Here is a 16,215-nt window from a genome sequence, read left to right on the forward strand (position 1 = left end):
AATATCAATTAATCCATGCAATTTCAACTTTCATGGTGAACATAAAATTTATAGAGCAAATGATGATACAGTGTTGATAATTCTCTTTATCAGTACAAACAGCAAATTTTACTTTGTGATCTATTAATTTAATTCGAGGGCCATGTTTCTTTGTTGGTCATTTCAGTGATTATTTGGCACAAGTCTAGTTTGACACTGTACATCTTTCTCTTGTCAACATCTTTGTTTTTCCCTCTCCTTGATGTTTATTTATTTATTTATTTTATGTATGTGCATTTTGCTTTCCTTTCTTCTGACTTGTTACCAATTGTTGTGGCATGCTGCATCTTTATGTGCAGTTTTAATCAATGGGTTTAACTTCACATATAACGTAAGAACTGTTTGGTGGTTTATGCTAGATGGATTTGGTGCTTCTTTATAAATGATATGACATTTTATTTATTATCTACATGCAAAAGCATCTGGACTCTTTTTTCTAGTTTTCAATTATTCTGTGTTCTCTCTCTTTCATCTTGTCAGTAAGTTGCTATTTTAGTTCTAGTTATAAAGCAATTTTCACACTTTAGTGGCTTTATTATTTGGCAAGTCAAAGTACAATGGCTATTAAGGAATACTTCAATTTGCTTTTTTGTTTTGTTATTTGTATATCTGATTTCATTTGTTCTTTATATTTATAATTCAAACAATGTTTTAGTATTATGACTTTTGATTGGGGTGGCTTAGGCTTTGTCATTTGGGGTAATTCAGCTCTCATCAGCTAGTCCTGCTTACTGACTTGAAAAATCACTCTTCAGGTATTTTTCATATTTCTATATGACATCTTATGACTTGCTAATCAAGTTTGGTGTTTTTCTAATGAATAGCATCTGCTCTCTTTTGGTTATTGGTCTCAGTATCCTGTTATACTTGATCTCCATCCACATTTCAAGAAAGCTGATATCTGTTGTAACTTTGGTGATTATATGAATGTTAATATGTTCTGTCTCTGTCTGTCCACAACTCGATTGCTGTGTAATATTGTTATTAGTCTGGGCATTAGTCTCGGTATTTCATCTTAACCTGTTAGTTTTATTTGACAAATTGGGTTGACTTTTCCACTTCCTCTATAATTTATTTATTTCGAAAGAGATGCATGAAGAAGTTACATGATGCTTATTGAAAATATCAGATTTAGAAGTAAATTTAATTTCATGGCTTTGAATTGAACCAAGGAACTGTTGTCAGAATCTTACAATTCTATTCGAATCTATTTTCCAACAAATCGATTCGAATCTATGGGTGAATCTTAAATATATCTGATTTTTACAATTCTTGATTCAAATCTTATGATTTTTCTATTCGATTCTATATTCTAGCGATTCAAATCTATAGAGTACATGAATTATGACTAAATAAAAAAAAATTGATAGTGAATAAGGTGAATCAAAAAAGTTTTCACATCCTTATATTTTCAAAATTTAATATTCAAAATTTAATATCTTATTCATTTTTACTGGAGAAAGTATATATAAAACCTTCTCTTAGCTATTTTTCTTCCACCAACCATTCTTTTCACTCTCCTTCTTTTTGTCTTTTTTTTTTCTTTTCAGTTAAGTTAATTAATTATAGTTGTTAAATTATAACAGTTTCTATTTATGATATTTTAATATGCTATCTTTTTTTTACTATTTAATCATTTGATTAAATTTAAATGAGAATTCCGGTATATGTATAATGGTAACTATCGTTGACAATTTCAGAGTTCATAATTTATAAGAAAAAAAAAATGATATAATTCATATATGTTATTCTATTATGAAAAATATTTCTAATTTAATAAATAATAATTTTATATTTATCAAAGTATGTCATTATGATATTTTTTTTACTTATTTTTAAAACATGTATTATTTTTAATTGATTTTTAAAAGTTTTAGTGAATCATATCATTCGATTCTCGGTTCTCGAAGATTTTGATTCTCTATATGAATTTCAATTTGACAACCATGCTAAGGAAATATTTGGTGAAGTTGTTGGCCTAGAGATTTAATGTAAGCTGACCGCACTTCTTAGTGACTTGTACATGGATCCTAGATTCTGAATTGAACTCTAATTGTTCTCCTTTTACTTTTGTTATTCCTTGCACTTCTGTTTTGTCTTTCTTTTGCAACAAAATTGAGGGAATATGTTAGTATAGGATGACTTTGTACTTGGTGCAATAGTGATGGTGTTAGTTATTTATCAAGTTATTTCTCATCTTAATTAGTCTAAATTGCTCTCAATCTGGGAGCTGTTTAGTAAAACAATGTCAGTCGTTGCTAACCATGAGTAATACCCTTGAATATTTTGTTGGCTGGAGGTAATTTGCTTTAACCCCTGATGATTCAGCAGTTACAGGGGGGCGAAACAAGAATTATGCTCATCTATAATGTGAATAGAAGCTGTTTAAAAGAATTAACGTCCACCTGCATTTTTAACCTCTCACATAATTGAAGAATTGGTCTGAACATTCTTAGTGATTATATTATATCAGTTCCCGGCACCCCTTTATTTCTCCTTCAGTCAAAAATGGTATCTGCTATGAGGTTTGTTGCCAGATCACTCTTTCTTTTGTATGGAGTGGACAAAGTTATGGCCGTTAATAGGGTTGTGTCATGAATGTGCTTAGTGCATACATATTTACATGCGTATTTATCATAGTTCCAGCCAGGAAAGTTGAGTTGAAATTACTGTTTGAAGTCCATTTGAAGCTCCATGTATTATGCTGTTGATCTTCTTTGTAATTTGAAAGCATGAGGTAGTATAGTTCTGAGGTTTTACTTTTCTGTGTGTGCCAGTCCAGGGGCTAGATGCTAATCCATACTTTGCTGATTTTGATTGCCTTGATTTGTTCTAGTATCCAGTATGCTTTGCTTGTGAATTATTTCTCATATTGAGAAGTCAAGATTGCTCTCAATCTGGGAGCTGTTTGATAAAACAATGTCAGTCGTTGCTAACCTTGAGTAATACCTTTAATATTTGTTGGGTGGAGTAATTTGCATTAACCCTTGATGGTCTTGCTTGAAAGATGATTTCAACAGTTACAGGGAGGCGAAAGAGGAATTATGCTCATCAATAATTTGAACAGGAGCCGTTTAAAAGAATAATATCTGCCTGCTTTTTTAACCTCTCACATAAGGTGAGGTATTGCTTTTTGTCTGAACTTTCTCAGTGATTCTACAAATCAGTTCGGGCACCCCTTTATTTCTTCTTCTGACGAAAATGGTATCTGCTATCAGGTTTATTCCCAGATCACTCTTTCTTTTGCATTCTTAAAAAGGGAATGGACATCGTTACGGCCAGTATTAGGGTTGTGTCAAGAATGTGCATAGTGCGTACATATTTGAATGCATTAATATACATATTCACTGTAGTTCCACGCCAGGAAAATTAAGTTGAAATCACCCTTTGAAGTCCAGTTGAAGCTCCATGTATTATGCTGTTGATTTTTTTTGTAATTTGAAAGTCTTAGGTCCTCCATAAGATATATTCTGTAGTTAACCAACCAGCACGGTTCTGAGTCCCATGTGTGCGTGCCAGTCCAGGTGCTAGATGCTAATCCATACTTTGTTGATTTTGGTTGCCTTGATTTGTTCATCCAGGCATTTATGTGCTTTACTTGAGAATTATATCATATGCTTACCTGATGGCTTCCCTGTTTTCTGTGTTTCTCTTTGTAAGCATCAACAATCCAAAGGCCAGTAGAAAGTGGCAAAGCCTTACTCATCTGTAGAAGATCAAGCAAGAAAACGAGAAGAAACAGAATGGAAGCGGACTTTGTAGTTATTGATCTCTTGTAGGCTCTAGGCTTTTATAGATTTTCAAAATTGTGTTTAAAATATTAATTTTATTAGGCTAAGTAAAATTTTGAAGAGTTTTCTCTTTTTTTTTTTTTTTTTTTTTTGTCTTTTTCTATTTATTTACAAATAAATTAATATAATATATTTCTACTATTTATTTTTCCATTAATATATATATATATATAATTATTTTATTTGTAGTTACATATAAACACTAAATAATAATTTATAATAGGATATACATTTATGTTAATTAAAGTTTAAAATGCTTATTTAATTTTAGTAATAATGACGATAATTAGCATTTCTATCTAATTTTTCCTTTCCCTTGTTAGAAAAAATGTTTCCTTTATAACTATAGAGGATTTTTTTATTTATTTAAATATTAGAAGATAATGTGTGTTATATTATATTTGTCGATTTGCTTATCATAACATGATACAATTAAGATATTGAGAACTCTAAATAAGATATTTGTCAATACACATATTATCATTAGATATAAAATTCTATATAAACTTGAAAACGCCATGATTTAATATTTTTAAGTTCTTAATTTTCTTGAAGTAAATCTATTAAGAGTATGTTTTTTTATTATTATTAATTCATTTCAGAATATCATGATATATATTTCTAATGTTTTGAAGTATATTTGAGTTTTTATTGAAGTAATGATATCTTGAATTTGATAATATTCTCTTATTAATATTTTATATTTTATTATATTCTAAATAATGTGAAGTTTCATAATATTCTCTTCATATTAGAAATTATTGGGTATTTGCATATGTGTTGAACATATTGGTCTCACTACTTCCATATATGTTGCAGTAAGCATGCAATGCTATAGTCTCATATGCTGAAAATATTTGCAGCAACTCGCTATTATTTTCTCTCGTCTGCAGGTTTCTTAGACTCTTTGATTTGACTAATACATTTGAAAATAGCATTTGTGTCTTAAAAGAGACAAGGGCCTTGCACACAGCATAAAGTACAGGAGCAGCTCCCACGGAACCAGATAAGAATTATGGAATGTGAATAACCAGTCCCAGAGTCACCATGAACCTTGAAAACATACCATTCAATGATTAAGCAACATCCATCAGTTTGAGGTCTTTAACGTAGATATTGTCAAAGCGAGACAGCATGTAGCAATTCACATTTGCTAGCTTGATTTTGATGCAAGTCCCATGAAAGCGTGAAGTTAGTCCAACTACCAAGGTCGGAGATTCAGGGAGCAATTTCCCACAATAATTAAAAGCTTTTTTGTGCAGTTTCTGCAACTTTCAACAAGCAGTCTTCCCCATAATCTTAATTGATGAGAAAGTAAGAAACAAGAAGCAAATACAGAGACAAGCTTAAAGCTTAAAACATACATCCATTGAACAATCCTCAACGTATAACTTAGAAAAGCATCAGAAACAACACAAAGCAGCTTCCTTGCAATATTCTACAGTCAAGCCTATAAGTATGAAATCCACAGAACCAAACTTCAAAAATGATTATAAGGATAAATTTGGTAATTGATAGAAACATCAAACATACGTTCAAGCTCTGGTGTGTGATATAAACTGGAGGTCACAAGCAGCAGCAGCGGCAGCGGCAGCAGCACTAGCACTGGCTTTCCTTCCATCAAGATGTAACAGATCCCTTGTCAGAATATATGCACGATATCATATGCAAAGCTTTTCATGTCAAGGAAATAAATACCTGAATCTTCAGAAAATTTACACAAAAGATGCTTAAAGTTCCCTAAAGCACTGTTGATAATGCCAATTGACGAGGCAAAAGGGAAAAATAAAATTCATGTAGATTTCAAATATTGAGAATTAAATGGAAAAAGCAACACACCCAAAGAGCACATAATTTTCCCACCTCTTGTGCGGTTTTCATCACATGTTCAGCGTAGAACTATACTCATTAATCCCTACAGCTACCCATAGAGGATTCACCACCAGCAAATGCAATGATAATGTCATCTTCAATAAAACTCATGTAGCTCACATTTTGCTTTCAAGATTACAACTTTAAAGATTTGTGCTATCATAGATTTCAGAAAGTTTTCTGTAAAATATCAATAATAAAGTGAAACATGAAGGATACGTCCAGAATAGCACGAACGACTGCATAAAAACAGAAAGAAAAAGAGAAGATATTGTCAGTTATTGAAGTACCAAACAGAAGATATCAAGAAGAAGAATATTACCCAGAAATTGAATATGTCATTACGATAGTAATTTTATTGAAATTGCCACATAAAATTCAGAAACAGACATGGATGACCAACCGAATTTTCAGAAAGTGGCATCTGAAAAATTAAGAAATATAAAGCCATATCTCAACAACACCACTAAAACAACTGAGCCTTAATCCCAAACAAGTTGGAGTCAGCTTTATGGAACTTTTATCACCATTCAGCTCTGTTACACAACAAATTAGCATTAATATTCAAGACTTGTAAAATCTCAAAGTAAAAACAAGCCCTGCTATTCACTTTTTGTAGAAAAAGCAGTCACATCCCTTGTGAATTGACTACGTGCCTAAGTCAATTTGCAAGGAATGTGACAGTAGTCACTCTCAGGTAATAATTGATAGACCGGCTTATCAACTTGTGGAGAATCCATTCCTAAAGTAGAACTACAAGTGATACTAACTATTTCAAATATGATAAAGAATACTCACATACAACAAAGGCCTTTACTTATAAAAATACAATAATCACAGACAATACAAAGAGAAAATGTTACCAAAGAGGAGAACCTTATCCAATGAAAAATAAGAATTTACAAATAAAGAAAAAAAAACTAGTAATTAAATTGAGGAACATACCATAAGCCCACCAAAAAAGCCATCAAGTATAATTCGGTTCCAAGAGTCAAAGTATGAATGAACAGAAAACTTTGCTTTGGCTACGAGTCCTAGTGAAGTGATGGCCATGATAAGGACATAAAAGATAAATCCAGTCAAACCCGTGAATCCCAAAATTCCAGCAATCACCCCACTGATGATAGCCAAAAATGTCCGGCTGCAAAGAAAATAAAGCTTAGAATTTATGCTCCAGGCAGAGCCTCTTTCCATATTGATCAACAGAGACACATCACAAATTTCATCAGAAAGATGAGTCCTTTTAGGTTGTTGAAACAAACCTGTAATATATAACTTTCATGTTACTTTGCAAATTTTCAGCATTGAAAGTTTGTATATCATTAGCAGATTCACTTGATTTCTTCTCGGATCCACCAGAATCATTATGTCCCATACCTTCTACTTTAAAATGACTAATATATGCTGAATTAAGAAGCAAAACAAATGTACAGCTCATGTCATATAAACATTGATGGCATTATTAATTATTCATTACAAAAAGAAACAGGTACTCAAGTAACCATGACATACAGATTCAATGTGAAAAACTCAATAGCAAATAAAGTGAAGATGTCAGGACTCTAGAAAACAGATTTTGAATGGAGAGACAGTAGTGAGACTAGGAAGTTAATGGGAATGATGCGGAAGGAGCTGGGTTTTTGTTAACAATGTGTATTGAAGCTATTGAGACTTGGAATAGAAGGGAGTGAGCATCGAAAAGGAGATGACGGTTGTTGTGCAGGTCTTGTGAGCTGGCCTTTTATATTGGTAAAGGGAAAACTGGTACAGCTTAGTGGGAGAGAGATCTAGTTGATATGAAGATTTCAGCTGGGAATTGGAAGTGAAGATGGCTGGAAGGATTGGTGAGGTGATGGAGGAGCCAGATTTTAATGGAGAAACAAGAGTTGAGTTGCAATGTGGAAGTCAAGTGGTGGAAATAGAGGTGTAATTGAGTTCGAGCGGAGCCGAGCTTCAGAAAGGTTAGGCTCGGCTCAAAAAAAAAAAAAAATAATAGGCTGGAGCTCGATTCGAGCTCTAAAATTAGAGCATGAGCTCATTTTGAGCTTAGCTCATCCTAAGCTTGTCTATCACATTAACGAGCCTTAGTCGAGCTCAACTCATTTATTCTACTAGTTGATTGCACGTTTAAGCTTGAAAATGAGCTCATTAGAAATTTTGAGTTCGAGCTGGATAGTCAATAACATGGAGCTCTAGCTCAATCTAGAGTTAGAGATTAACCAAATCTGTTTTCACAACAAATTCTCATTCTCATGAGTTGTTAAGCATTAGTGATACTGATAACATGAACAAATAGAAAGAGTTTATAACATATTACAAGATAAAAAGAAAATACAAATTACAAAAACATGAAGCGTGTAAACAACAAATAATCCGTCAAATGATACAAATTCTAATACATACTGTATATTAACAGTAATTACACTTTAAATTATACATCTCAAATTTAAGCAATAAAGAATGCATCATAACTTATATTAGCACCTCAATTTTTTTTTTCATAACAGAATACTAATTATCCAACCATAAAGAGGGGAAGATGGGAAGTAAATAAAGCAAATATCTGCTATAACTTTCACCAGCAGCAGCTCTTCAGCCAATTAGAAAAATCAATTCTAAAGTTTACTTCCAATACCAATGCAGTTTCATCCCACACAGCATTGGCATAAGAAATTATACTTGATCACAATTATGTTGATTGCTTATCAAGAAGAACTTGGCATAGTAGAATTGGATTTTGTGAGAGATCCATAAAGAGCTTTTGATGCATGAATTTTGAATGATCAGGTTAGTTTAGCTGACCCATAACATGGGGGGCAGACAGTACAAGATTTTCTAGTCAAATATCTGCTTATTTCATCCACATATGTTCCTACAGGCATGGCAGCATTGTTCATTTCCCTTTACCAGTTTGGTCCTCCTTTAATTTTGCTCTACTCCATCCATTAATGTTATGACTTCACCTCAAGGATCCAGCCATCAAATCCCAAAAACATCAATAGTTTTTCTCGTTTACTTGTGCACATTCCATTCAGCTGAAACATACATGTATTTTGTTCTCGAAAATAACTTAATAGAATTGTAGAAGAGTCATAATTCTCTCTCATTCACTCCCTCTTTGACTGAAAATGATTTAGATATCATGGGAGAGAGAAACTGTGGCTGCTACGTTCACACACAGGCACAAAGAAGGAACCAGAGTATGACTCATATAACTCAAATCAAAGAACAATAAAAAAAAATATAGAGAAAAACACAAAAATACCTCAAACCAAATAGCCGACTAAAGAATAATCGATCTAAGGATAGATTGCTTGGATGAAAGAAACGACCAAAGCACAGAAGAATTGATAGCAGCAGACGATCGAAGCACTGAAGACACAGCCGACAGAATCGGTGCAGATGGTGATGCGTCTCCTTGTCCAGCTGAAATCGAAGAATAGATTTGACTAAGAAACAAGCTGCTCCTTGTCCCAATGAATAAATTGTTAAAGGCGATGAAGAGCAACGGTGACTATCGCATGGACATCAAAACAAGCTTGCGGCAACTAGGACTGGGAGATTGAGAAGAAAACACGATGTGAGAAAAAAAACAAACGGAAAGGGGAAGGGGAGGTGGGCAGTGCAAGCAAAGTGTATTTCATTACAGTGCGAGGGAAATTATATGATAGGTAAGAGCACCTCCTCTGTTAATCAAAGCTTAAAAGACCAATTTACCCTCAGTTAAAACTGTCTGCATTGCGTCTGACTTCTCTTTGGTGGGAACTAAACACATAAACAACTTGATTTTTCCAATCAAAGCGTTGATCTTGGTAGAATACAGTATAGATTTTCGGTAAATTTGGAGAAAAGATAGGAAAATTTTAATATATTTAAAAAAATATAGAATTGACATTAATAATATTTAAATATTAAATAAAAAATTTTATTTAAAAGTAAAATTGAGTATTAAAAATTTAATAAAAATAGATAGATGAAATAATATTTTATTGATAAAAAATAATAAAAATATTTTAATAAATTTTTAAAAATATAGAAATTAATTTATTAGTAATAATAACAGTATTTTTTTAAATATTGAAAATAAGTTAAATATCATGTAGTGTGTAACGTAATACCGCTGTTAATTAATACACCCAACTTTTAACACTAAAAATCCTTAATTAATTTATCCCAAATTAAAAACATTAAATCAACATACATCACCAAGGTTAAGCCATAAATTACAATATTAGAGCAGCAATTCATAATATATTACCTTTCTTAGAGGATATAATAAAACTTTCTTATTAAAATTTTTTAGAGGATTTTTCCATTTATTATTTTCTAATTCAACTTTAAAATCTTTTACTTAGATTTTTCTTCTTTTCAAATATCTATGATAAGTTATCTACTCAATATTTAATTTTTTTTATACATTATTTTTCATTTCTAAAAAGTAATTAGATAATTTTTTTTAAATTACCTACCATTTTCTTTAATTATAAATAAAGAAGAAAATTATTATTAAATATCTAAAATTTTTTTAAAAAATTCATTAATTTATCGCTATTTTAATATTATATAATTAAAACATCTTTATATGTTATAAAATTAAATTCTTTAATTATTTTATCAAAAAATTCATTAATCTATCATAAATATTTTTATTATTTAATTCATATAATTTTAACTATATATATTATTTAGTATTTATTAATTTAAATATTTTTATTATTTACCTTTTTAATAAAATTAAAATAAATTGATTAATGATTTTTTAATAAATTATTAAACAGTTTAATTTCATAACATATAAAAATGTATTATTTGAGTGATTTTGATATTTCATTGAAACGAATTAATAAATTTTTTAAAACTTTATAGTATTTTTCTTATAAATAAAATCCCAACTATATTTCTCTATTATTTTTCAATCTAAAAAAATTATTTATAATTTTTAAGTTCTCAACTTCTACGTGTGTATATATATATATATTAATTTTTAAAATATTTATAATATAAGTCATTCCTTCATTATCTAATTTATTTTTATATAATTATTTTTTTATTATTAATAAGTGATAGTTATTTTTATTTATATAATTAAAATTATATGTTAAACTATTTAAATTTATAAAAATAAATTTAATTTTTTTTAAAAAATAATTGTACGAGGAATAGTTAAATTATTTAATAGCTTTAATAAATTATTTAAATTTTAAAAAAATAAATACTTAAATTTTTATATTTTTATTCTCTCTGTTCGATTCTAAAATGTGATAAAAAAAGAAAAGATATTTTTAATTCTAAAAATATCCTTTAATAAAACCATCGCCATCTCCACAGACATCATCCCATCTCCACCCACATCATCTCCATCATCCCCAACCCTTCCCTTACCATCCCATCACCTCCTGCACCCGAAGCGATCCCATCATCTCCAGCACGCAAAAACTCCTGCTGGTCATGAGCCATCTTCTCTGCAAAACACTTGAATTGCCTTGCTTCCATTTGGATTCTCCCTCGGCAACCTCAGTATCATTGAGATTGCCTCATTTGCGGCCGTTGAAGAGGCATTTCTCTCCTCTTCCAGTTCAGCATGTAAATCTTGTATTGCCTGCTGTTGCTACTAACTGTTTCACGTAATGCAGCACATTCATTCTCAATTTGCACACGTGGATTTGAGAAGAGATCAAATCCAGGTATATAGAATCGATTTCCTTCCTCAAACTCATCATCATATTTTCGTTTCACAGACTGGAACTATCCCTGGTGGAGGAAGCTACTAAAGAACAGCTACACCCACAATTATCACACTTCACCAAATACCTCGACCATGAAGGTGAAGAGATAGGTGAAAGTACTCCCGAATCCATAAAGCAATTAGCATTAAAATTTAAGATGATGGTGGAGGTAGTGACACGCCTGGAGGTGGTGATGATTTGCGTGCCGGAGATCTCCCAAAAACCGAAGCTATGTCATCACCATTCCCTCCCAAGAAAAATCTCCCAATTTCTTCCTTTTTTCACCAGAAGTAATTGGCAAAGCCTCACGTCACCTTAAAGGTTGGAAACGACGGCGTAGCTGTCATTTCCATGTTCAATCCTCCCATTAATGCCTTAGCTCTTCCAAATAAACACCTGATTGATTTACTTTCCTCCTCTTTTGTTTCTTTTTATTTATAGGATTATCGCTATGAATTTTGCATAGCTAAACTTCCTTTGTGATTCATTTTTGTCGAATTTTGCTACGGCAGTTATTGCGGGTTTAAGGAGAAGTTCGATGAGGCCACAAGGAGAAACGACGTTCAAGCTATCGTTTTGGCAGGCCAGTATCTATTTTTCAACAAGTATTCAATTGTTTGTTAATTGAATTAACTCTTTAGTTGGCGGTAATATATCTCTTGTTTATCGATGAAGGCAAGAATAGAAAATTTTTTGGTGGATTGGACATCGGTGTTATGTAGAAGGTTCACTATATTGGTATGATTTGATCAATTTAGCTACTTTAGAAGCTGGTCCTGAAATTTGATTGCTCTAAGTTGCTTTCAATTATTGTGTGTGCTTTGGCGAGAGATGTTTCACTTGTGCCTGATATATATGTTGATCTTGTCGTTAAGGCCATTGAAGATACTTGTCTAACTTTAATCCGTTATCATCTATTGAATTCATTGTTACAATTTAAAATGAATTTGGAGAAATTTTTTTGATAGTGTTTTTAGATCAGTATGTTTTTAGTATGTTCTTTCACTAGTACAGATTGCAAGAAGCCTGTTGTTGCTGCTGTGAAAGGACAGCTCTTGGAGGTGGCCTAGAACTAGCATAGCAATGGCTTGTATTTTCATGAAGTTATTTTTAAATATAAAAATTACTTTTATATGTATTATATAATTTATAAGAATATTTTGAAAAAAAAGTAATTTTTAAATATTTAAATAGCTATTTATAGTTGAATTAATAAAAAAAATACACAAGATACGTTATATTTAGATAAAATAAAAATAAAAAAGCGTACGTGTTTAATTTTAAAAATATAGAACCGATTCATTAATTATATTAAAATTTAAAAATTAAAATATAATTTATTTTTTAATTTATATAAATAAGCGGACAATATTAATTTTGAAAATAATTGTGAAGCAAATATAGATTTTCTATAAGTATATATAAAGAGTGATGAGATCAACTTTAACATTAATATTGAATTTAAAGTTTTAAGACTATATATATATGTAAAGATTAAATACCTTGACGGTAGAAAATCCGTCGTTTTAACGACGGATTTTGAATAAATCTGCTGATTGTTTTTTTTACAGTGAATGCCAAGTGTCTACTTAAAAGAAATATACAATATGAAAAGATTAGATAGTAATAAAAATTAATAGATAACTTAGTCTTAAAAGTGTACTTTTAAAATTTTAATGTTTAAGAATAAAATAAAATTACTTAAAAAAGAGAGACGAAATAATAATAATAAAGCATTTTTTTAAATTTTTTATTTTTTATTTGGTATGATTTATTTTATAAAAAAAATTGAATTAATTCTTTTAGAGTTATATAAAATTTATATTTATTTTTAAATGAAATTTTTTAAATTAAAAAAATTGAATTTCTCTATTTTAAATAAGATAATTATTAAAAAGAAAATTAATTAAATTAAATTATTATGAATTTTTCTATTTTAAACGAAAGGTTAAAGATCTAAAAAAATATTTATTTTTATTTTTATTTTTGTCCCATTTTATAAAGCGAGCCCTATGAACTCCATTTTTATTAAAGCTAATTCAAGATATAAATATTTAAAGAATGTTTTTTTAAAATATCTGATTTTTTAAAGAAAGCAACTTTACATTAATATCTAACTAGAAGAGATTACAATATTTTTTTATCGCTAAATTATTACTAAGATTGATAAATTTTATTATTTTAAATACAAATTAATTAAATAGAATATAGAAGAAAGCTAATAAAAAATATTATAAAAAATAAAAATTATTCTATCTGTATAGGATAGAGAGGGAATGGATATATAAATTTATTATTAAGTACTAAACCATTTAAAGAAAAATTTGTAGATAACAATATCATTAACCAAATTGAAGTATTGTACTTTTAAATTTACACCATTCTCAATTAGGCCCCTATCGAAAATGATTTGCTAATTGTTGCCTAGAAAATTCCACTGAGAACCCCTAATTAACATGTAAAAATCTAATCATTTTCTTAATTGAATGTCAGCTCAAACCCATATTAATTTATTTTCAAAGTTTTATTAATAAATATACATCTTTTCTTTCCATCACGTCAACGTTATATTGAACAACTTTTCAAAAGAAAGACCAGGTTAATCATTGAGGTTGGAATATGATTGAGGTGTTGGACTTGCTAAAACTGTAAGAGAAGCAATTCTGTTGGAGACGGGTGGTAGTAGCTGCAGTGAAAGGACCTGACTGGCGTCCAGACAGGTGCTGAGGCATGACAGGCCTACAGAGAGACCAAGGTGAACCTCGTTTGATAGCCAGACCAACAGGCGCTGCAGGGCGCGCAAAGAGCGCTAGGGTGAAATGGCCAAGCACAACGCAGGATTTCACAGGCCTATAGATGTGGATTAAACTTCACTTGGCTGTCAAGCGCGCTAGAGACGCGCGTACTAGGAACACATGGGGCGTGCACTCGGAGCACGATGCACTACGTAAAGAGATTAACAGTAACACGGGCATGCATAATGTCACCCCATTTCCCAAGTCTCCCTAAAATCCAAAAATTTTCGGCGAAGGAAGAATTGCCACAGCAGGCCGTGGTTGGCCAACAGAGTATGGTTAGCCAGCAGAGCTGGTTGGCCAGCGGATCGTGGTTGGCCAGCGAATCGTGGTTGGCCAGCGGACCGTGGTTGGCCAGCGGAGCTACTTTCAGACGGGCCCGGAACGTGCAAGAATTGGCCAGAAACATCTGGTTGGCCACTGGAGGATTCCAGACTAGCCCAGAACTGCCCAGAAGCTCCCAGACCAGCCTAGAGAGTGCCAGAACAGCCCAGAAGGTTCCAGAACTTTGTTGGGAAGCTTTGCCAGACAATTCTAGAATTCTCCATAGGTTGTAAAATTACCAAAAAGTCCCTGAATGTTCCAGAAAAGGGCAATTCTGTCATTGTACATAGGAGGTGGGGGATGCCTATAAATACCCCCCATAGAGATTCATTTGGACAGCCTTGAAGATTTGGCTAAAGCACTCACACTTGTAAAGCTCTCTTTCAAGCAATACAATCTTTCTTCCTTGCCACATCATTCTCTTGTGCTCACTAGCAATCTTTCCTTCCCAATTTAGCTTCTGCTGCCATATTCACCCACTACAGCTCTTGTATTGAGCAGTTGGATAGGCTGAACTTAGTTCCAGCAACCAAGTGCCGCACGGTTTAGGTGAATTTCGAGTATTGAAACACTTATCCCGTGACAAGTGGTATCAGAGCTTAGGTTTGCTCTTCGGGTGAAAATGTCTGATCCAAGTAAGATCACTGCTGGAGGCGCTGCTCCCATGGTTGAGGAGCATGCTGGCGGCAAAAGGAAAGGCAGGGGCAAGTCAAGGGAACCTGCCCGGGCTAGGGAAGAGCTCGGCGACATGGAGACCCGCCTTGCAAAGGTTGAGCTAGTTCTTATCGAGGAGGAGGAAAAGTTCGAGGAGGTTGACACCCGCATTGAGGAGCTCAGCTCAGGGATGGAGGAGCTCCGAGAGGAGTTGCAGGGTGCCCTCGACGCCGCCGTCGACAAGCTAGCAAGTGAGACGGAGTCTCTTAGGCATGCCCACGCCGAAGATAATGCTGCCATAAGGGAGGAAAACCGATTCTTGCGGGCAGAATTGGATAGAATGATGGGGAAGATCAAGGAGCTTGAGGAGCAGATGGCCTTGATGCGCTCCGCGGTAGTCCAAGGTGGAATGGCAGCCACATCATCCACCTTGGGAGCTCCTACAGCAAGGGTGGAAGTGCCCAAGCCTAGTGCGTTTAAAGGGACGCGCAATGCCAAGGATATTGACAACTTTCTGTGGAGCATAGAGCAGTACTTCAAGGCGTCAGGGATCGTGGAGGATGCCCGAAAAATTGATCATGCCCCGTTGTACTTGGCTGACACTGCCATGGTCTGGTGGAGAAGGAGGCAGGCTGATATAGAGAAGGGTACATGCACCATGGCCACATGGGAAGACTTCAAGCGGGAGCTGAAGCGCCAATTCTACCCCGACAATGCTGCCAAGGAAGCAAGGGCAAAATTAAGGAGGCTCTCTCAAAAAGGTACGATTCGCGACTATGTTAAAGAATTTTCTGAAATTCTTCTGGAAATCCCCAACTACCCCGATGAGGAGGCCCTATTTGCCTTCATGGATGGGCTTCAGCACTGGGTTAAAATGGAGATTGAGCGTAGAGGAGCTCAAGACCTTGCCACTGCTATCTCCATAGCATAATCCCTTGTTGAGTATAAAAAGGGGGACAAGGGCAAGGGTCCAACAAAGCCATTCAAAGGCAAAAATACTACTGAAGCCACACC

At 32.9% G+C, this 16,215-nt stretch overlaps 2 protein-coding genes across 3 annotated transcripts; one reads left to right on the top strand and one right to left on the bottom strand.

Moving 5' to 3' along the window:
• Positions 1–5,176: 5,176 nt before the first annotated feature.
• On the bottom strand, positions 5,177–9,355 carry LOC110626377 (ER membrane protein complex subunit 6). The gene is made up of 5 exons (XM_021772220.2): positions 8,968–9,355; positions 6,965–7,106; positions 6,648–6,843; positions 5,922–5,941; positions 5,177–5,503 (listed from the first exon to the last, which is right to left on the bottom strand). Exons 2-5 carry the CDS (start codon positions 7,075–7,077, stop codon positions 5,473–5,475), a joined length of 360 nt encoding a protein of 119 aa, XP_021627912.1. The 5' UTR covers positions 7,078–7,106; positions 8,968–9,355; the 3' UTR covers positions 5,177–5,472.
• A 1,661-nt stretch (positions 9,356–11,016) lies between these two features.
• On the top strand, positions 11,017–12,299 carry LOC110626376. 2 transcript variants are annotated; one of them, XR_002489712.2, is made up of 2 exons: positions 11,017–11,285; positions 11,441–12,299. XR_002489712.2 is itself a non-coding variant. In XM_021772219.2 (2 exons), the coding sequence occupies exons 1-2, from the start codon at positions 11,151–11,153 to the stop codon at positions 11,745–11,747; spliced, it is 483 nt and encodes a 160-aa protein (XP_021627911.1). In that variant the 5' UTR covers positions 11,017–11,150; the 3' UTR covers positions 11,748–12,299. The 2 variants fall into 2 exon arrangements, 1 of the variants encoding a protein (XP_021627911.1); XM_021772219.2 differs by having other exon boundaries at positions 11,017–11,326.
• The last annotated feature ends 3,916 nt before the right edge of the window (positions 12,300–16,215 follow it).

Source organism: Manihot esculenta, chromosome 11 (genome assembly GCF_001659605.2).
Source record: "Manihot esculenta cultivar AM560-2 chromosome 11, M.esculenta_v8, whole genome shotgun sequence".
Classification (NCBI taxonomy): domain Eukaryota; kingdom Viridiplantae; phylum Streptophyta; class Magnoliopsida; order Malpighiales; family Euphorbiaceae; genus Manihot; species Manihot esculenta.

What these genes read in the sequence shown, in the direction of transcription:
- LOC110626376 (XM_021772219.2), top strand. Translation starts at nt 11,151, where the DNA reads ATGAGCCATCTTCTCTGCAAAACACTTGAATTGCCTTGCTTCCATTTG. An exon ending in GTTGCTACTAACTGTTTCAC is followed by an intron (nt 11,327 to 11,440) that starts GTAATGCAGCAC and finishes TTCGTTTCACAG; the next exon opens with ACTGGAACTATCCCTGGTGG.
- LOC110626377 (XM_021772220.2), bottom strand. Translation starts at nt 7,077, where the DNA reads ATGGGACATAATGATTCTGGTGGATCCGAGAAGAAATCAAGTGAATCT. An exon ending in ATGAAAGTTATATATTACAG is followed by an intron (nt 6,844 to 6,964) that starts GTTTGTTTCAAC and finishes TTTTCTTTGCAG; the next exon opens with CCGGACATTTTTGGCTATCA. An exon ending in TCGTTCGTGCTATTCTGGAC is followed by an intron (nt 5,504 to 5,921) that starts GTATCCTTCATG and finishes TGACATGAAAAG; the next exon opens with CTTTGCATATGATATCGTGC.